At 49.0% G+C, this 22,772-nt stretch overlaps 1 protein-coding gene and 1 pseudogene across 2 annotated transcripts; both read left to right on the plus strand.

Annotated features, from left to right (window-relative positions):
- Positions 1-1,147: 1,147 nt before the first annotated feature.
- LOC309548316 (uncharacterized protein) lies at positions 1,148-2,190 on the plus strand (the record flags this gene model as incomplete). The annotated part of the gene is made up of 1 exon (XM_082248255.1): positions 1,148-2,190. Exon 1 carries the CDS (start codon positions 1,258-1,260, stop codon positions 2,188-2,190), a length of 933 nt encoding a protein of 310 aa, XP_082104381.1. The 5' UTR covers positions 1,148-1,257.
- A 664-nt stretch (positions 2,191-2,854) lies between these two features.
- LOC309547559 lies at positions 2,855-5,180 on the plus strand (annotated as a pseudogene). Its single transcript has one exon. The product of its transcript is annotated as an uncharacterized misc_RNA (transcript).
- The last annotated feature ends 17,592 nt before the right edge of the window (positions 5,181-22,772 follow it).

Consider the following 22,772-nt stretch of genomic DNA (forward strand, 5'->3'; position numbering starts at 1 on the left):
GGAGCTTTGATACCCTGTACTTCTGAATGCAACACACCCTTGTTCCCGGTGAAAAAACGGACCCCAAAAGGAGAACCTGAAAAATACAGAATGGTCCAAGACCTCCGAGCCGTTAATGAAGTGACAGTGTTGGAAATCCCAATTGTGCCAAATCCACATACCTTGTTATCAGGTATACCTCCAACAGCTGAGTACTTCACTGTAGTGGACCTGGCAAATGCTTTCTACAGTGTTCCCCTGCATCCTTCCTACAGGTACCTCTTCGCTTTTTCTCATGAACAGAAACAGTACACCTGGGCAGTTATGCCTCAAGGGGCGCAAAATTCTCCAAGCCAATTTGCCAAAGCCATAACCTCTGTCCTTGATACATGGCAACGGGAACACCCTACAGTAACTCTTCTCATATATGTGGATGACCTTCTCCTTTATGCAAATGAATACCATGCTGCTGAAGAGAATTCAGAAAGTCTACTATGCTACCTTGCAGAACAAGGCTGTAAGGCCTCCAAAGAGAAAATACAGCGGTGTTCCAAGACTGTCACCTTTTTAGGACACTGCATTTCTAAAGGCACAAGACATATCACATTAGACCGAGTGGCTGCAATCCAGGATATTCTTCCACCAAAAGCAGCTAAACAACTGCATGCCTTTCTTGGACTCATATCTTACTGCAGGGCATGGATCCCTGATGCATCCATCCTCATGCAACCACTCTATGATGCTCTCAAGTCCGTGCCATTTACCCTGTCAAACGAGGCCCTGGACAATTTTATTCTGCTGAAGCAAGCAATATCCACAGCTCCTGCTTTGGGCCTTCCAGATTATGAGAAACTCTTTAAACTGTTTGTGTCGCAGAAGAATGGCCACGCCACAGGGGTCCTGGCTCAGGAACATGGAGGACGGACTAGACCCATTGGTTACTACTCTTGCCGTCTAGACCCCGTGGCTAGAGGTGGTCCTTCCTGTCTAAGGGCTGTCTTTGCTGCCCAAGCACTCCTAGACAAAACTTCAGACCTTGTCTTAGCACACCCCCTGCTTCTTCTGGCACCACATGACATTGCTGCCATCTTAAATCAGGTGCAACTCCGACACACGGCCAGACATCTACGGCTGCAAATCTCCCTCCTACTTCCGGACAACGTGACCCTCCAAAGGTGTCTCACTCTCAACCCGGCCACCCTTCTGCCGTTTTTCGAGGGGGGAGTAGGAGAAGGTGAAGAAGGAGACCCCTATGACACTCCACATGACTGCCTTGAAATGATGCGCTTGGAAACCTCATATCTCCCTACAGTGAGTGAAATTCCTCTGGAAAACCCTGACTACATGCTTTTTGTGGATGGCTCTAGATATGCAGATGAAGGAGGCAAGTACCACACAGGTTATGCTGTGACTTCTGAATTTGAAATCCTACAAGCAGAAGCATTATCACCAACTGTATCTGCCCAGGAAGCAGAGCTTCAAGCCCTCACTGCAGCGTGCAAGATAGCAGAAGGCAAAAGAGCCAACATTTACACAGACTCAAGATACGCCCTTGGAGTAGCTCATGATTTTGGTATCATCTGGAGAGATAGAGGGTTCCTGACAGCGGCCGGAACACCGGTGAAACATGGTCCTGCCATCAAAGATTTAATGGATGCACTACTTCTACCGGAACAAGTGGCTGTCTTGAAGGTTAAAGCACATGGCAAGCTGAACTCTCAAGAGGCCAGGGGAAACCACTTGGCGGACAAAGCGGCTAAACAAGCAGCAACAAACCAACGAAAAACGGCCAAAGCGGCTGAAGAGCAGAGTGAATCCTCAGTACAGATGCCTTTGGCAGTGCATGTGCCATCTGACAGACTATACCTAGCCTCTATGCAACAGGCGGCCTACACAGATGAAAGGCTGGAATGGATCGACAAAGGAGCAGAATACAAAGGAGATCTGTATCTGATGAAAGGGAAAACCTGTTTACCAAAATATATGTATCCATCAGTTGTCCAATGGGCACATGGACCTGCACATCTCTCTAAGAACTTAATGAATTCGTTGATCAGCAAATATTATTGGGCCCCAGGAAATAACCACCTTAACCAGGAACTACTGTGCCTCATGTGCAGTATGTGCGAAATGCAATCCGGGAAGGACAGAAAAGACACCGCAGAAACATTTGGCGAAACCCCTATATCCGTTCCAAAGGATACAAATTGATCACATACAGATGCCAAAAAGCGGCCGATATGAATACGCCCTAGTGGTGGTGGTGGACATGTCCTCAGGCTGGCCAGAAGCCTACGCAGTCACAAACATGACAGCTAAAACCACGGCTAAAAAAGATAGATAGTATGTAGATTTGGGGTCCCAGAGGTGATAGAGAGTGATCAGGGCCCAGCTTTCACAGCAACCTTAACAAAAGAGATTTGGGCAGCACTGGGAGTTCAGTTGGCTTTACACACCCCATACCACCCTCAAAGTAGTGGGAAGGTAGAAAGGATGGATGGGACTCTAAAGAATAGGATGTTAAAGATGGCCCAAGAGACTAACATGAGTTGGCCTGATAGTTTGCCTATTGCCTTGTTCAGTGTCAGACACACCCCCCGGGGGAAACATGCCCTGTCTCCCTATGAAATTTTGTTTGGTTCAGCCCCCAGACTTGGCTGTTACTCCCCACAGCAGTTGCAATTACAGTCTGATGTGTTAACTAGTTATGTTACACGTTTGTCTAAAGAATTAACTAGTATCCATTCTCGAGTATTTTCCTCCATTCCAGATCCAGAAACAGACTCGGGAACCCATAGTCTTCAGCCAGGAGACGGTGTTGGTGAAGAAATTTGTAAGGAAAAATTCACTTGATCCCCGATACGAAGGACCATTCCAGGTGCTGCTGACTACAGCTACATCAGTCAAGCTAGAAGGGAAAAGCACCTGGATACAAGCCTCCCATTGCAAGAAAACCCAATCTCCTGAAGACAAGATTCTGCCGACAGCACAATGATTGTGCTGTATATCCTTTTTCTAATAAGTTTGATAAAAGCTCAGCAGGTGATTATCACCAAAACAGGTACTCAACAGGCGCCCATCACTAACACAAATGGTATCACTACATTTTGGTACAATTCATCCAGCACACAAGTGGTTACGTTTACTTTTGATTTTTGTAGTATAATACCCAAATATTGCAACTGGTATAACTCAGGGTGGGCACTGCGGGCTTGTATGATGCCAAGCTATTCCGACCAGATATACATATGTTTAACGGATAAGTATTGGGGACAGAACTGTGCACATTGGGGATCAGTGGGATGGAGTCCCGGAGGAGGCTGGGGGTATGAACCACAGAGTGCCATGAATAGGAAAGATTACATGGGGAAACCCCTCCTCAAACGTATGACCATCTGGAAGTCAGGGTGCAGTAATGACGGAGAAAGACTTGTTTTAAACATTGAGAATCCCAGCCCCGGAGATGCAGGACTTTATTGGTTGGGTAGGTACACATCGAAGGGTTTACCTATAGAAAAATTTTACCTGAAAGATATGTATGACGCATCAAAACCAATATCAAATCCCCTTAAACCTTCCATCACTGCTATAAAAGATATGATAGCAATGGCAAACCCAACCTTTGAAGAGACAATGGCAGCTGAAACCGGGTTCTCTGACACTAATCTGTGGCTTGAGTGGATGAGATTCAATGCACACAAACATAACAGAAGCAACTGCTATGTCTGTGGTAGTGCCAGGCCACATTTAGGGACAGTCCCTCTTCATATCCCACAAGACAGTGAGGAGTGTTTCCTCAGCCTGTACACTAATACGTCCACAGATCACTCTGCGTGTGAAACATGGAAAAAGGAGTATCCTATAGCTACCAAACTTCCAAAGCCTGGAGAGGGCATCACAATATATCCCGGAAACTACACCTGTTACTCTAACTACCAGGGTAAGGGAAGGTTCCTGGGTAACTTCACCGAAGGATACTGCTCTACCTATAGTAGTGTCTCGGCAAAGTTAACACAGAACCAGGTCCAATCCCTTGGTGACATATACTGGATCTGTGGGGATCAAAAGATTAGGACCAGATTAGAGGGAACCTGGACTGGTGAATGTGCCCTTGCAAAGGTCATTATGCCTCTCCATATCCTGACATAGGACACCCCTGATAAATACACTGACTCAGCACCCAACCACAGGAGGAAGCGAGCAACTCCCGCTGGAAGCTTTGATCCTCATGTGTACATAGATGCCATAGGAGTCCCAAGGGGGGTCCCAGATGAATTCAAAGCTAAGGATCAGGTAAAAGCTGGTTTTGAGTCTTTACTCCCCATAATAACCGTCAACAAGAATGTAGATTGGATTAACTACATATATTATAACCAACAGAGATTCGTGAATTACACCAGGGATGCCCTCCAGGGAATTGCTGACCAGTTAGCCCCCACTTCTTATATGACATTCCAGAACCGGATGGCCTTAGACATGGTGTTAGCTGAGAAAGGAGGTGTCTGTAAAATGATAGAAAAAACGGGAACCTGTTGCACATACATTCCTGACAATACTGGTCCAAATGGTAAGGTTACTCTAGCTATCAAGAAATTGGAAGATCTGTCGTTTGAGTTGAAGAAGAACTCAGGTATTACAGACCCTTGGGATCAATATTTTAGCTGGATGAGTGGGTGGCAGAAGGTGCTCGCCCAGATAGGAGTAACAGTACTAATAATCCTAGTTCTTTTAGCCCTGATTGTATGCTGTATTCTAACATTTGTAAAGAAGCTAATGAGCAAAGCTGTAGACAATAGCACACCTACATTTCTCCACCAAGAAGAAGAAGACCGCCCTATGATGGAAGAGGACAAACCCTTCACCCCTCTACAGTCACTCCCTGTTCATAATTTTACAGTTCTATAGGGTTATAGGGATAGATAGCACCTGACTGCCCTCTCCAGGCTGTATCGAGGGGGGTAGTGAACTAGTTACTGCCCTTCTCTATGTACAGCCCTAAAAAAGTTCCAGAGGAGTTTGGGCCAGGTGAGTAGGCACTTTAGTATGAGGGACAGAAGAAATATAGACATTTTAGGGGGGACTGTGAAGGAATGTGATGAACACTTGTGAATTAAGCAAAATGTCTATTTTTCTATGTGTATTCTTCTCTACATGTACATATATATTTTTCCTGTCTTCCTTACTCAAAATGGCCGTTACTAGATACCTACCTACCTCCGCCCACCGAGATGGAACGTGAGAAGAAAGATGGAGCCTTGGCACAGTGCCTTCAAAAGAAGATAACATTCATGAACTCGAAGGGGACCACCTTATAACGGACCTGACTAATCAGAAAGCTGCAGGAGGGTTAATTTGGCCACATCAGGATACCACCTTAACCCTCCACAAGCGCCCAGTCATACATTTACTTATCCCTAGATTATTACATAATCAACATAGCTGACCCATCTATCACTTAGACAACACCTTCTCCATACCCTTCAGATCTCAGCTATGGAATAAACCACAAGGAGATCTTATTCTTATAGTTGGATCTTTACCAACCCTTTATGCCTTTCACTCACAACCATGAACCGATCTTTACTTAGCTCTCTAATTTTGGCATGTTCAAGATAAATCCTTTCTCACGATGTACTTGACTTTTCGTTATTTGTCAAATACCTTTCCTCTTGACAATATGTTTAGGTTGACTTGTTATCCATTCTTGGTTATAAGATTATTGTATTCTCCTTGTTCAATGCAATAATTTATGTTCACCAAATGCCTTGCCAGTCTTGCTGTATGACTTTTTCAATTTCATTTAATAAAAATATTTTGGAAAAAAAAAAAAAAAGAAAGCTGCAAATAATCAGTATTATGCTAATATTATGCTTATGACGTACTAACATATGACACCGCCTACTAACTATATAATAGACTGTCCATTAGAAACAAACAGGAAGTATCATTTACCTGAACAATGTGTCAGTCTATGATATCCACGTGCATGCACTCTAATTACCTATTTAATCAGATCCAGCAGCAAGAAAAATGGATTTTTGTAAGATCTTACCGTAAAATCCTTTTCTCTTAAGCTCATTGACAGACGTAGTCTTCTTGATTCTCAAGAGCTGGGTTATGTTGTCTCCGCAGGAGTAGGACTAGGCAGAAAGACAAAACGTTCTGGCTCCACCCTAGGGGCAGTCCCTGAGGGTATATCCTCCCTCTCTCTGCTACAGGGAATCAGTTCTGTTTTAAAGCAGTACAGAGAATTTAACCCAACCCAACTCAATGATAGAGGGGCGGGTACTACGTCTGTCAATGAGCTTAAGAGAAAAGGATTTTACGGTAAGATCTTACAAAAATCCATTTTTCTCTATCGCTCATTGACAGACGTAGTCTTCTTGATTCTCAAGAGCTGGGACATCCAGAAGCAGTGCCACAAAATGAGGGGTGGGATTGACAGAATCAAAATCCAATCTAGAAGGCCCAACCGGAGCCAACCAGAAGTATCAAAGGACTCATCGAGTAAACAGATGAGACCTACCCCACAAATCCTCGAGGTAGACCAACAGTCTCCTCAAACAGTGGCCTGCAGGAACCTTGCAGCCAGAAGAGGCATCTGACGATGCCATCACATAAACCTTATACAATATTGTAAAGGTATGAACCGACTACTAAACAGTCGCCTTGAAAACCTGAACCACTGACGCCTGATGGCGGAAGGTCCAGGAAACTCTAAGCCCCCGAGTAGAATGCGCCTTAACAGGGAACGGGGGATCCCGACCCTTAGATAAAATAAGCCTATACCACCGTCTGTCTGATCCATCTAAAGATGGTCGCAGCAGAACAGGCAACCCCTTCTTAGGGCCATCCGTGATCACAAACAGTGAATCCGTCTTACAAATTGAATCCGTAGTATTCAAGTATATCCTGATCGCCCGAACTACATCCAAGGAATGCCATGCAAATTCTCGAGGATGATTGGGCTAAGGACATAGGAAGGACAATACACTGTCCTTATTCAATGAAACTTTGAAACCACCTTAGAAGGAAGGATGGATTCGGATGAAGAACAACCTTATCCCTATGAACCACCAGATCTGGGGAACAACCGGATAATGCAGCCAGTTCTGACACCCTGCGTGCAGAAGTGATAGCCACCAAGAAGACCACCTTCTGGGATAAAGTAAGCAAGGGAATCTCCCTGATATTTTCAAAGGGAGGTGTCTGAAGAACCGACAGCACCAAATTAAGATCCCAGGATGGTAACGGCGCGTGCACTGGCAGAGCCAGGTGTCGCACCCCCTGGATGAAATTCCGCACCAAGGAATGAGTAGACAAAAGCTTCTGAAAGAAGATAGCAAATGCTGAAACCAGACCCTTGATAACACTCAAGGCCAGCTTCTGCTCAACTCCCTGTTGCAGAAAGCCAATATTCGGACTACCGAATAAAGATGTAGATGGAACCCAAGGGATTCACATCACACAATATAAGACTTCCATGTACGATGATAATCTTTCTGGAAGTCGCTTTCCTTGTTTTAACTAGAGTAGGAATAACTGAAGCTGACAATCCCTTGTCCTTCAGCACCTGGGTCTCAATAACCAGGCCGTTAAAAACCAGCGATCGTAAAGCAGGATGGAAGATCGGTCCCTGAGACAGTAGATCCTCCCTGAGAGGAAGTCTCCACGGGACGTCCGCCATCAGTCTGACCAAGTCGGCGTAACAAGCACGACGAGGCCAATCCGGAGCTGCCAGGATTACTGGAATTCCTTCCTCCTCTATCCTGCGAAGAAGTCTTGGCAGTAACCCAAGAGGAGGGAAGGCATACATTAGCTGGTATTGCCCCCACGGGGCGATCAGTGCGTCTGCGGTTTCTGCTAGAGGATCGCGGGAGCGAGCCACGAATCTCTGAACTTTCCTGTTGAATCGAGATGCCAACAGATCCATATCCGGGGTGCCCCATCGTAGGCACAACTGGTGGAAAACGTCTGGATGGAGGGACCATTCCCCCTGATCCAGGGTCTGACGGCTGAGATAATCTGCCTGCCAATCCTCCACCCCCGGAATGAACACCGCAGAGATTGCTGGAACAAATCGTTCCGCCCAGCGAAGAATGCAAGCCACTTCTTTGGCCGCTCGGACACTCTTGGTGCCCCCCTGGTGATTGACATAAGCCACGGCCGTGGCGTTGTCCGACTGGATCCGAACCGGGCTGCCCTGGAGCTGCTCGGTCCAGTGAATCAGACAAAGTCTGATCGCTCTCAGTTCCAATACATTTATCGGTAACCTGGATTCTTCCGGGGACCAAAGTCCCTGGACAGATAACTGACCGAGAATTCCTCCCCATCCGGATAGACTGGCATCCGTGGTCACTGTCGTCCAATATATTGGCAGAAATGACTTTCCCTGGCTGAGCATCGGAGACCGAAGCCACCAGACCAGAGACTCTCTGGTCTGTTTGCTCAATCGGATCTGATTGCCCAGGGATTCCGGATTCCGATTCCATCTGAGAGGAATCTCTTGCTGAAGAATTCGGGTATGGGACTGGGCAAATGGGACTGCTTCGAAGGAAGCCACCATCAACCCCAGACCCCTCATGCAAGTCCGAAGGGAAGACCAGCTGTTGGTGAACTGCTGATTGAATCTTTCGGAGTTTCCCTACCGGAAGAAAAAACTCTTGTCCTGACTGTGTCTAGAATTAGACCCAGATATTCAAGCCTCTGGGTGGGAACCAGAAATGACTTTTGCTGGTTCACCAGCCACCCGAATTCCTGTAAAGAAATCATAGTAATTTCTACGTCTTGTAGCAAGGTCTGAGGAGACTCTGCATGAAGCAGAAGATCGTCTAGGTAACCTAGAATCGATATGCCTCTTTGGCGCAGAAGTGCCAACATTGGGGCCAACACCTTCGTGAAGACCCGCTGAGCCGTGGCGAGACCGAAAGGTAACGCCACAAACTGATAGTGGTTCTCTTCTACGGAAAAACGTAGAAACCGCAGATGTCCTGCGAAAATGGGAATGTGAAAATATGCGTCCTAGATGTCTATGGACGCTAGGACATCCCCTGGATGCAGAAAGGCTGCTACTGTGCGAATGGACTCCATTCTGAATCTTCTTATGAAGACAAAAGAATTGAGTGCCCTTAAGTCCAGAATTGGACGCACTTTGCCCTCTTATTGTAAATAGGTTTGAATAAAACCCTAGAAACCGTTCTGTCCAAGGAACGTGGACTACCACTCCTTGTTGTAGTAAATCTGTGACTGCTCTCCGCAGATCTTCTAAACGATCTGAGGATAGTCAGATATTGGAAGGGAAGAATCGCGCCGGTGGGAGAGATCGAAACTCGATCTTGTACCCTGACCTTATGACTTCGCAGACCCATTTGTCCGGGATTCTGGAAAGCCATGGATCCGGGACCCGGCGAAGACGTCCCCCCACCCCAGTTATGGGTGGGGCGCACCTTCAGGCTTTGGACGGTTTATCTTCAGGTCTGGAGGGGGCGGGCTTTTGCTTGCCCGACCAACGACCCCTGACGCCTCCTGCAGGAGCTTTGGAGGACTTAGTTTTTTCACCCGCGGGACGAAAAAACCTCTTGTGAGCAGAAAAAGAAGGCCCTCGTCTTTGACGAGTTCCTCTACCTAAAAAATTTTGCGGTAAAAAAGGTGCTCTTTCCACCCGTGAGATCCTTAATGATCTCATCTAAGTTGGCTCCAAATAGACGCTCTCCTAAAAAGGGGATATTAGCCAATGCTTTTTTGGAACCTTGGTCGGCTAACCAACCTTTTAGCCACAGTGTACGCCTGAGAACCACTGCTGAGACTGATGCTCGCGCCAATAATGGAGTGGCGTCTAACGCCGCATCACACACAAACTGTAACCCCTGTATCATTTGTTCCAACAAATCTGATACCGCCTGAGGGACCTCTTCTAAGTCCCGGCGTAACCACTTGGTCCATTCAGTTACAGCCTGCGAAACCAGACCAATAGCTATTATAGGTCTGAAAGCTGGTCCAATAAAGGAAAACATGGTGCGAGACATAGCTTCTATCTTGCGATCCACTGGATCTTTAAAAGACGGAGCGTCTTCTAAAGGAATAACCGTGGCTTTATTCAATCTAGCAATTGGTGAATCCACCACAGGTGGTTCTGTCCATTTCTTAATGAGGGCTTCCTCAAACGGATAACGCCTGTTAATGCGTTTAGAAATAGTAGAAATGCGTTTTGGCAGACTCCATTCTTCTTTGATTGGATTGCCAAAACATTTGGGCAATGGAAAAACCTTCACCACTAGATGCGTTTTTAGACCCAAAAGGGATCTCAGTTTCAGCTATTTCTGACGGAATACCCTGTAATCTTAAGGTCTCTTGAACAGATACCATGAGTGCGTTTACCAACGCTTCCTCTCTGGCTATGGCTGATGCCGAAACATCCTCCTCACTGTCTGAAAAGACAGTACACGAGACACCAATACCAGATGAAGTACCTGCAACTGCAGAAATAGGCTCAGAGTCTGAATCCGAGGTTTCAGATAATAAGGGGTTAGGCGGGGGTCGCTTACTTGCGCCCTGTCCCTGACAAGCCACTTCCACCCGGGACACAAGCTTCCATAATAGCGGACAATGATTTAATCGTCAGTGGGGTGCTGGAGGATCCCGCAGACCCCTCGAGGGGATCCGGAGGAGATACATGAGTGGCAGGGTCCATGTTAATTCAGGACACCTTTGCCAGAAAACACAAAAAAAACTTTTTTCTCTTACGTCCTCCGACAGTCGCCGCCTCTTCATATTCGTCACATATGGGGGTATTAGACTTTGCTCCGAAGGAGTAGCTAGGCAACAGAATATGTTAATAAAGCTTTTAACATATCCAACATATCCCACCCTCAAGGGGTGGTCCCCTCAGTCAATACCCTCCTACTTCCTGCAACCATATCCCAGTTTTAATGTCTAGCTTGTCAGGAGTGGCTGGCTCTCTCTGTGCTGGGACTTTATGTCCCAGACTCTTTCTTCTTTTTAATATTTTGTTTGAGTTTTTCTCTCTACCTTTACTTAGCTGTTGTTTTATCAGCGTTAGTTAGTTCTTCGGACGAAGAGGATCATGCGGACTGGGTCTCGGGCTGATCCCCCTGGTCGCAGGTCGTGGGTCAGTGGCTTCCCAGTCTGCCATCGAGCGTTCAGCCAGGTAACGCTCCTGGCACAGTGAACGACCCATCCCTGTTCGGTGCAGGGATGCTTGGTGAGGTGGCTACCTCACTGGACGCTGTGCGGTTTCTTAACCCACGTTCGGAGCGTCTTGTATGCGACTCTCCCTGCCTCATGTGTAGCGGCTTGTTCGCCTGTGCGGGTCCCCCACACCGTGGTGAGGTAAGTGTATTTATGTGGGGACCTGTCTGTCTGGAGGGGTGTCAGTCTGGGACTGTGTAACCTGTCTCTATGCACACTGTTTGTCTCCCTATCTCTCGGCTGCATGCTGTGGGCTGCAAGGGGGGGGGGGGGGAGTTGTGTGGCACTATGGGTGTCAGCATGATCAGTGTGGAAAGCTGTGTGCTGTGGGGCATGTTTTATGGCATGTTTGGGCACTTACAGCGATCGCTGCGGCGATCGGTTCTGTTTTTTTACATACAGACATGTGTGCATTACTGCACTGTGGAGCGACGGTTTCGGCGCCAAAAGACGCCATTTTGCCTGCCCTCGCTCCGGCCGCATGTTTTACATGCATGGCGGCCATTTTCTTGTAGCCTCCATAGGTTTACATAGAGCGCCCTAGCAGCATCACTTCCTCTTCCCAGGAACACCGATCGAGGCAGCAGCAGCGGCGAGGGTCTCCTCAGGTTTTATCCTTCTGTTTCTTGCTATCCATTGCCTGTGTTCAGTTTACATATCCCTGTGGGGGTCTCATTGTGCTTAGTGTGACGCGGTGGGCTGCGCTTACCGCGCTTGCTGAAAGGGGCAGTTAACCCTTGGTTGTCTGACATTACATTACATTACACAATGGATTCTCAGGAGGGCAAATTTCCTACAGTATTGGTGGAAAGCCAGGGGACCGCTGTTTCCCCCCCAGGGGGGGATTTAGCCACTATTGTGGCTGGCCTTGCTGCTCAGGTGCAAATGCTGGTGGCTGCTCAATCTACCAAAAGGCCCAGAGTTGTGCTCTCCTCTGATTCTGAGGGTGAAGGTGATGGGGCTGTTCTAGCAGGGGCTTCCCTATCGGGGTCCCGCTCCTCTCTTGATCTAGTGGGGTCTGAGGTGGAGGCTGAAGTTGAGGGGGTTGATAATTCTCCCCCTGGCTCGCCTGAAGAGCTTGCAATCATGGATGAGTTGATTGCTTCTATTAAGCAAACGCTGCGTTTGCAGGACGAAGTGTGTCCCCCCGCTGCCTTGGCGGCTTATGGGACGCAGAGGAAACGCAGGACGCCACAGGTTTTCCCCTGCAATGCTGATTTTCAGCGCGCTGTTAAGGATCAATGGCGCGATCTGCGCAAACCTTTTGCGGTACCAAGTAGATTCAAGCTGCGTTATCCTTTTTCACCTGCCACTGATGAAAGGTGGTGCGTGCCTCCACCAGTGGATCATGCGATTGCGGTTTTGAACAAGGCCACTGCGATTCCTGCAGAGGGTTCACCCATTTTCCGTGATGCCACAGATAGGAGACTGGAGTCTCTGGCCCGTCATACGTATTCTGTTACGGGTTCTATGCTTCAAGCTCTGTTTGCTTCTCTCATGGCGGCCCAGGCGATCGCAAGTTGGACGCAGATGCTTAGGCGCGTCTTGGTGACCGACTCGGCCTCGCCGGCGACCCTGGATATGGTGGATCAGATCCACCAGGGTGTCATGTATCTGTGTGATGCGGACCTGGACCTGATTCCGTTGGCTGCACGGGTGCACAGTGTGGCGGTGTTGTCTCGCCGCCTGGTTTGGTTAAAATGTTGGTCGGTGGACCAATCTTCGCGTAAGACCTTAGCCAATCTGCCTTATGATGGGTCTCGCCTTTTTGGGGAGTCCCTGGATGTGTTGATTAAGGGAATCACCGGGGGTAAGAGCACTCTCTTGCCTCATTTCCCCAAGGCTAAGGGGGCTTCTGGGAAGAAGCATGCTAATTTTCGGCCCCCTCAGGGGTCCTTTCGTGCCTTTCGGCCGCACTACAAGGGCAAGCCGTTCAAAGGTCAAGGCTCTCAGAAGAAGCCCTGGTCTGGTAAGCAGAAGTCCGGCCAATCCGGACCTGCAGCCCATAACAGTTCGGCCTGAAGGGGCGCCCTCACCCAGTTTTGGGGTGGGGGGACGCTTGCTCGGTTTTCTTCAGCCCTGGTTGGCCCGTGTGCGGGACAGATGGGTTCAGGAAATCGTTCGGTCTGGTTACAAGATCGAGTTTCTCTCTCGGCCGGAGAGCAGATTTTTTCCTTCAAATCTTCAACTGTCTCCGGAGCGCCTGCGGGACCTACACCTGGCGGTGCAGGACCTGAGGGCTCAGGGAGTGGTGGTTCCGGTGCCTCATCGGGACAGATTTCGGGGGTTTTATTCAAACCTGTTCACCGTGCCCAGGAAGGAGGGCAAGGTTCGTCCGATTCTGGACTTGAAGGCTCTGAACTGCTCTGTGCGGGTTCGCAAGTTCCGCATGGAATCCCTGCGGTCGGTGGTGGCTGCCCTGGTTCCGGGGGAATTCATGGCCTCCATCGATTTGAAGGATGCGTATCTTCACATCCCCATCTTCGAGGGTCACCAGAGGTACCTTCGATTTGCCATTGCGGAGGATCACTACCAGTTCGTGGCGTTGCCTTTTGGCCTCGCCTCGGCTCCGCGGGTCTTCACCAAGGTGCTTGCACCGGTTCTGGCATTATTGAGGGCCCAGGGCATTTCTGTCCTGGGGTATCTGGACGACATTCTGGTTCGGTCTGCGACCAGCCAGGGTCTGGAGCAGGACCTGTCTGTCACGATGCAAACTCTGCAGGAGTTTGGTTGGACGATAAATTTTCCAAAGTCGGCACTGAGTCCGTCTGTTCGTCTTCCCTACCTGGGAATGATTTTGGACTCGGTGCAGGCGAAGGTCTTCCTGCCGGAAGACAAACTCAGAACTCTTCAGGAGGAAGTCAGGTCCCTCCGGGACGTTCCGCAATCGTCTCTACGGACGTGCATGAGATGTCTGGGATTGATGGTCTCGGCCTTCGAGGCGATTCCCTTCGCCCAGTTTCACGCGCGGGGTCTCCAAGCGGAGATCCTGTCCAAGTGGGACGGGCGACCTCAATCTCTGGATCTTCAGATCTCGTTGAGTCATCGCACCAGAAAAGACCTTCTGTGGTGGCTCCAGTCCCCGATGGTGTCCGGGGGCAAGTCGTTTCGTCCTATCTCGTGGACGGTAATCACCACGGATGCCAGCCTGTCGGGCTGGGGTGGTGTTCTGGGCGTTCTGTCCGCCCAGGGAACTTGGTCGGAGGGGGAGTCCTCCCTTCCGATCAACATTCTGGAATTGCGTGCGATAAGTCTCTGTCTTCGTCGCTGGACGGACCGGCTGCAGGGCTGCCCGGTTCGGGTGCAGACGGACAATGCCACGGCGGTGGCCTACATCAACCACCAAGGGGGCACCAGGAGTGCCCGAGCGGCTCGGGAAGTGGCCGACATTCTGTCTTGGGCCGAGACTCATGTCCCGGCGATAACGGCGGTTCACATTCCGGGGGTGGAGAACTGGCAGGCGGACTATCTGAGTCGCCAGACCCTGGATCAGGGGGAATGGTCTCTCCACCCGGCTGTCTTCCAGATGTTGTGCGCGAAGTGGGGTCTTCCAGATGTGGACCTGTTCGCGTCACGTCTCAACAACAAGGTGAGGAGGTTCGTGGCACGGACGCGCGACCCTCGGGCAGACGCGTCGGACGCGTTAGTGGCCCCGTGGCATCAGTACAGACTGATGTATGCGTTTCCACCGATCCAGTTGCTGTCCAGGTTCCTTCGCAGGTTTCAATCGGAACGCAACACGGTGATTCTTGTGGCACCGGACTGGCCTCGCCGGTCCTGGTACGCAGACCTCGTGAATCTGGCGGTCGACGCCCCGTGGCGTCTGCCTCTTCGAGACGATCTACTGTCTCAAGGACCGATATACCATCCTGCTTTACAGTCGCTGGCTTTGACGGCCTGGCTGTTGAAACCGAGGTCCTGAAGGAGAGGGGTCTCTCTCCGGAGGTCGTTCATACTTTAATCAACGCGAGGAAGTCTTCCTCTGGGAAGGTTTACTACCGTACTTGGAAGGCCTATTTTGCCTGGTGTGAGTCCAGGGGGTTTTCACCCCGCACGTACTCGGTGTCCCGTGTGCTGTCTTTCCTTCAAGCGGGTGTTGATCAGCGCTTGGCGCTGGCTACGATAAAGGGTCAGGTGTCTGCGCTGGCCGTTCTGTTTCAACGTCCCGTGGCATCCAACCTTTTGGTTGGCACCTTTATTCAGGGTGTGCGGCATCTGGTTCCTCCTAGGAGGGATCCTCTGCCCCCTTGGGACTTGAATCTCGTGCTATCTGTGTTACAACGTGCTCCTTTTGAACAGATCAGGGAGATCTCGTTGTCTATGTTATCCAAAAAGGTCGCCTTTTTGGTGGCGATCACTTCGGCTCGCAGAGTGTCGGAACTGGCGGCTTTGTCCTGCAAGTCTCCGTACTTGGTTATTCATTTGGATAAGGTGGTCTTGCGACCTAATCCTTCCTTTCTTCCGAAACGTGTTTCGGAATTCCATCTTAATGAGGACATTGTCTTGCCTTCGTTGTGCACGAAGCCTAAACATCCACAGGAGGTGAGATTGCACTCTTTGGATGTTGTTCGGGCGATCAGGGTTTACCTTCGATCGACTGAGTCTTTTCGTAAAACGGACTCCTTGTTTGTTCTTCCAGAGGGTCCTCGGAAGGGCATGGCGGCTTCGGCCTCTACCATCGCTAAATGGATCAGACAGACCATTGAACAGGCCTATGCCTTGCAGGGGAAGGTTCCCCCTGTGCCTGTGAAGGCGCACTCTACTAGATCTCTGAGTACGTCTTGGGCCTGTCGTCATGGGGCTTCTGTAGCCCAGGTGTGTAAGGCGGCGACTTGGTCGACCGTGCACACTTTCACAAAATTCTACAAAGTAGATGTTCGGGCATCGGCGGATGCTTCCTTTGGCCGCAAGGTTCTTAGTGCGGCTGTTCCCTAGGGTCCCTTGTTGGGGACTCCTGGCTGTTGGGATAAGTTTTGTATCCCCTGGTTTTTGCCTTTTCCTGGGTTGTTGCTCCTGTTGAGCACTTGTTTTCTGCTGTTGCCCAGCTGGTTTCCTTCCTTTGGTAAGGTTCCTTTCTTGATGTGGAAACTGCGTTGCCTTTCGGCGCGGATGTGTTTCCCACCCCTCATGTTTGCACTGCTTTGGGACGTCCCCATATGTGACGAATATGAAGAGGCGGCGACTGTCGGAGGACGTAAGAGAAAACGGAATTTTTGTAAAATCTTACCTGTAAAATTCCTTTCTCTGAGTCCTCCGACAGTCGCCGCCCCCGCCCCTCTTTTGGGGTTTGGTTGTATACTCTACTGCTATTCCACTAAAACTGAGATATGGTTGCAGGAAGTAGGAGGGTATTGACTGAGGGGACCACCCCTTGAGGGTGGGATATGTTGGATATGTTAAAAGCTTTATTAACATATTCTGTTGCCTAGCTACTCCTTCGGAGCAAAGTCTAATACCCCCATATGTGACGAATATGAAGAGGCGGCGACTGTCGGAGGACTCAGAGAAAGGAATTTTACAGGTAAGATTTTACAAAAATTCCGTTTTTTTTTTTTTTTTAAATAAAAAATACCTCTCTTTTTTTTTTTTTTTTTTGTGTCTCCCCCTAGCGCAATAGCGCCCCTCAGAGTACCTGCTTCTCGTCCCACAGAGAGAGAGAGGGACCCCCAAGGCTCACCAACCGATGCAGTGAAGTTTCCAACCAACTGCAGTCAGCGTCTGTCTTACACAGACTAGAAGGAGCTGTTTGCTTTTCCCGGGTAGAAGGCGTGGCTCCGCCCCCTGTGTACGCCTTCCGGCGTTCCCAGCCCTCCACGAGGTAGCTGGGCTCACAAAACATGGCCGCCCCCATAGAAGAGACATAAGACTCCAAAAACATGGCGGCCGGCGTGACCTGAGGACATACATGCATTCGGTCTACGGCAAAATGGCGGCGGACCGCCGATATCGTCTTCCCAGCACATCCACCTGCACTCTGCTAAGAGGTGATATATGGATCTACAGAGATACACTACACATAAGGTAGGATTATACCTCCTATGTCTGCTGTAATGTTACAGTCTGCTGGGTAGAGTGTTAGCTCTTGAACCAAGTCCACTTCCCACAAACACATGCTGTATTACAAGGGGGACTTGTAAGTATCAGATATATACTGACCATATATGGAGGGGCCCATAATACATACTGCCTCATAATGAGGAAAAAAGGGAACGTTTACTCACCATACCGAACCGATAGGCACCCTCTCTTCACAATACCCTCTCCACCGGGGTGGGGGTTTGTGGACGCCTCGACTCTCTGGTACCTGGCGTCCAAGCGAGACTTTTAACTCGCAAAGTCAGTCCCTTCACTGGGACTCCGTCGCGGCCGACCCAGCGCGGAGCTCTGGCCTGCACGCGCTCGTAGGCAGAAACCGGGGTGACCACTGGATCTCAACATCCAGCCCATCGCCCGGCCCCGCATACTTACTTGAATATGTCGCGGCCGACCAAGCGCAATGCCATGGTCTGCGCGCGCTCGTAGGCCGGCTGGGGTGACCACAAGTGTCGCCCAGTCCGGCATTTTTGCTTGAAGATCTCACAGGAAAAAAACACTGGAGAAAACTACCTAAAAAATGTCTTTTTCTTAAAGAAAAAAAGTCTTGCCAGGACCAAAAGATCCCAGCAAGGAACTTAGGTCCTTACTCCTGACTAGACAGAAAAAAACTGATTCCCTGTAGCAGAGAGAGGGAGGATATACCCTCAGGGACTGCCCCTAGGGTGGAGCCAGAACGTTTTGTCTTTCTGCCTAGTCCTACTCCTGCGGAGACAACATAACCCAGCTCTTGAGAATCAAGAAGACTACGTCTGTCAATGAGCGATAGAGAAATCTATTTTGAACCTGATTGAGGTTCGCGAAACATTTACAATATCTTCTATGCGGGATGTGGAAACCTTACAAGCGGACCTGAACAAAATAATGGGGTGGGCAACTACATGGCAGATGAGGTTTAATGTTGAAAAATGTAAAGTAATGCACCTGGGGGCCAGAAACCAGAAAGCAAGCTACTCACTAGGGGGGAACCTCTGGGTGAGTCTAGGATGGAAAAGGACCTGGGGGTCCTAGTGGACAACAGGCTTGGCAATGGCATGCAATGCCAAGCCGCTGCAAGCAAAGCCATCAGAATACTGGGATGTATAAAAAAGGGGATTCACTCCAGAAATAAAGAGATTATTCTCCCACTCTACAAGACTCTGGTCCGGCCACATCTGGAGTATGCTGTCCAGTTCTGGGCACCGGTCCTCAGGAAGGATGTGCTGGAACTGGAGAAAGTCCAGAGAAGGGCAACAAAAATAATTAGGGGAATGGAGGACATCAGCTATGAGGAAAGACTACAAGCACTGAACCTATTCTCTCTGGAGAAGAGACGATTGAGGGGGGATATGATATCAATGTACAAATACTGTACTGGCGACCCTAGCATAAGGAACAAACCTTAGGGAATACAATAAGACACGTGGCCACTCACTAAAATTAGAGGAAAGGCGGTTTAACTTTAAAATACGCAGGGAGTTCTTTACTGTAAGAGCGGTAAGGATTTGGAATTCTCTTCCACAAGCAGTGGTATGTACGGTTAACAGCAAACACACACACACATCATAGGTTGAACTGGATGGACTGATGTCTTTTTTCAACCTCACTAAATATGTATGTATGTAACTATGTATGTAACTATCTTTGTCACCTCTATGAGCTCATAGAGGGAACACAGGAGCTCAAAGAGAGAACACAGAATCTCATGGAGGGAACACCAGAGCTCATACATGTAACACTGGAGCTCATAGAGGTAACACCGGAGCTAATAGAGTTAACCGGTGCTCATAGAGGTAACACCAGAGCTCATAGAGGGAACACCGGAGCTCATACTGGTAATGCAGTAGCTCATACATGTAACACAGGAGCTCATACCTGTATGAGCTCCTGTGTTAACTCTATGATTTTCTTGGTTCCCTCTATGAGCTCCTGTGTTACATATATGAGCTTCAGTGTAACCTTTTTGAGCTCCTGTGTTATATTTATGAGCTCTGGTGTTACTTCATTGAGCTCTGGTTTTACCTCTGTGAGCTCCTGTGTTACACGTATGAGCTCCTGTGTTACATGTATGAGCTCCAGTATTAACTCTATGATCTTCTGTGTTACCTATATGAGCTCCGGTTTTACCTCTATGAGCTCCAGTGTTACCTCTATGAGCTCTGGTGTTACATATATCAGCTCAGGTGTTAGATGTATAAGCTCCAGTGTTATATGTATGAGCTCTGGTGTTACCTCTATGAGCTCCTGTGTCACCTTTATGAGCTCATAGAAGGAACACAGGAGCTCATAGAGGAAACACCAGAGCTCATATATGTAAAACCAGAGCTCATACAGGTAATGAAGGAGCTCATACATGTAACACAGGAGCTCAAAGAGGTAACACAGAAGCTCATACATGTATGAGCTCTGGTGTTACCTATATGAGCTCCTCTGTTACCTTTTTGAGCTCCGGTGTTCCCTCTATCAGCTCTGGTGTTACATGTATAAGCTCCTGTGTTCCCTTTATGAACTCCTTTGTTCTCTCTATGAGCTCCGGTGTTACCTGTATGAGCTCATAGAGCAGTGGTTCTTAACCTGGGTTCGATTGAACCCCAGTGGTTCGGTGAGTCAGTCTCCGGGGTTCGGTGGGGGGGGGGGGGACAAAGGGGAAATTGCTCCCCCCGAGAAAATATTACTGATTGTGAGGCCGAGCGCACCCCGGGAAATCAGAGCTGCGGTCGGGACAACTCACAGCCATTACTCATATACACTTGACACTCCGCCCCTGTACCTCCCCCAGCAGGTTTCCAGCCTATCTCCTGCAGGCTGCTTGCTGCGTGAGTGGGCGGGATGGGGATGTACCTGACCACGGAGATCGCGCCCGCCTGGAAGAGGGAAGTGTGAGCAGCTGAGCAGAGGGAGCCGAGTGAATGTTCCTGGAGGTAGGCTCAACTAGCTGTACATGGTGGATTTGTTTACAAGGACCTCTATGCTACGTCTGCTGAGTTACTGCAGCTTAGCATAGAGGTGCTGTTAGCTGACAGATGGAAATGCATGTCCTTTTCATTTAGCTCAATAAAGCATTGTGAATACCCCCTGGTGTGTGCCCTCCTGATACCCCATGGAATGCTCTCCCAACACCTCCCCCCAATGTGTGCCCTCCTAACACCCCATGGTATGCCCTCCAAACACCTCCCCAAAGTGTGTTCCCTCTTGACACCCCATGCTATGTCCTCCCAACCCCCCCAGTGTGTGCCCTCCTGATACCCCATGGTATGCCCTCCCAAAACCCCCCCCCCCCCCAGTGTATGTCCGCCTGATACCCCATGGAATGCCCTCCCAACACCTCCCCCCAGTGTGTTCCCTCCTGACACCCCATGGTATGTCCTCCCAACACCTCCCCCCTCAGTGTGTTCTCTCCTGATACCCCATAGTATGCCCTCCCAACACCTCCCCCCTCAGTGTGTTCTCTCCTGACACCCCATGGTGTGCCCTCCTGACACCCCATGTTTTAATGGTTTTGTTCTTTGTTCTTAATGGTTTTGTTTTTTGAGATACATTCGCCAACACTTGCAGGGAGGCCCCAGCGAGATTTGAACTCACGACCCCTGGTTTACAAGACCAGTGCTCTAACCCCTGAGCTATGGAGCCTTTTTTTTTTTTTTTTTTTTTTTTTTTTTTTTTTTTTTTTTTTTATGGTTTTGTTCATTTTGTGCACCTATGTATAAATATATATCTAAATATATACCTATGTTTTGAATTTGAAAAAATCATATTTTATTTTTTCAATTAAGAAGGGTTCGGTGAATGCGCATATGAAACTGGTGGGGTTCAGTACCTCCAACAAGGTTAAGAACCACTGTCATAGAGGGAACACAGGAACTCAAAGAGGCAGCGCCAGAGCTCATAGAGTTAATACCGGAGCTAACAGAGGTAACACAGGAGCTCATACAGGTAATGAAGGAGCTTGTCCATGTTACACAGGAGCTCAAGAGGAAACACAGAAGCTCATACATGTGTTACCTCTATGAGCTCTGGTGTTACCTCTGTGAGCTTCTGTGTTACATGTGTGAGCTCCGGTGTTACATGTATGAGCTCCTGTGTTACCTCTATGAGCTCTGATGTTATCTCATTGAGCTCCGGTTTTACCTCTATGAGCTCTGATGTTACCTCTATGAGCTTCTGTGTTACCTCTATGAGCTCGGGTGTTACCTCTATGAGCTCCTGTGTTACCTCTATGAGCTTCTGTGTTACCTCTATGAGCTCCTGTGTTACCTCTATGAGCTTCTGTGTTACCTCTATGAGCTTCTGTGTTACCTCTATGAGCTCCTGTGTTACCTCTATGAGCTTCTGTGTTACCTCTATGAGCTTCTGTGTTACCTCTATGAGCTTCTGTGTTACCTCTATGAGCTCCTGTGTTACCTCTATGAGCTCCTGTGTTACATGTATGAGCTCCTTTTTTTTTTAACTCTATGAGCTCCTGTGTTACATGTATGAGCTCCGATGTTACACGTATGAGCTCTTGTGTTCCCACTATGAGTTCCTGTGTTACACGTATGAGCTCCGTTGTTCCCACTATGAGCTTCTGTGTTAACTCTATGAGCTCATGTGTTACCTCTATGAGCTCCGGTGTTACATGTATGAGCTCCAGTGTTACATGTATGAGCTCCAGTGTTACATGTATGAGCTCCGGTGTTACATGTATGAGCTCCAGTGTTACCTCTGTGAGCGCTTGTGTTACATGTATGAAGGCCGGGACTGAATAAAGCCTGTGGTGTACGTACCCCTGGGGTGGCAGCCCAGGGGTGCCATAATTCTCACTGGTGGGGGAGCTCACCTTGAGTTTTTGGCACCTTGGTCCCTGCACCACACACACTTTTTTCGCACCTGCCTCTTGGGACGGGCCTTTTGGCCAGGACCAGAGGAATTCCTGGCCAAGGGGCCTGTCAAGGTCCTGCACCTTGACTCCACTGCACTTCTCCACTTCCCTTTCCCCACTCTTTTTGTGTTGTGTGTTCACGTTTTGTCTTTATTTATGTGGCGGTATACTTTATCACGGCACAATTAGTATGGCGTAGGTCCTCTGGCCTGCCCTGAAAGACTTGGGAGGGGGTGGTGTGACGTGAGTCACTTTGGTTGGGGGGCTTGTGAAACCCCAATTGCTTTAGGGAGGGTGGGAGACTCCTTGTCCAGCATCCCCAGTCCTTCTTATGTGTAAATCACCCTGTGTCTATAAGGGGCACAGGGTGACCAAAAACTACAGTACAGGCCGGGACGACAAAATGGCAATGCAGATGGACTTTCTCTGCAAACTGAACTGTGATTGTAGTATGGCTCCCGGACATCCCCAAGCTGACCCGTATTGGATCTAGCTGGGTCTGCCGGACTATGGAACAGGGGGGAAGTATTGTCACAGAATTAGGAAGCTAGACTCCTGGCCACTGTCTGTGTGGAGCAATTCTTTTTGGTAGTCTCATCAACTCAAGCCATCTGTCTTTCACACAGCAGCCCATTGTCTGCTATGGGGATGTGTC

The sequence above is a fragment of the Pelophylax lessonae genome, assembly GCF_965119305.1.
Source record: "Pelophylax lessonae genome assembly, chromosome: 2".
NCBI classification, from domain to species: domain Eukaryota; kingdom Metazoa; phylum Chordata; class Amphibia; order Anura; family Ranidae; genus Pelophylax; species Pelophylax lessonae.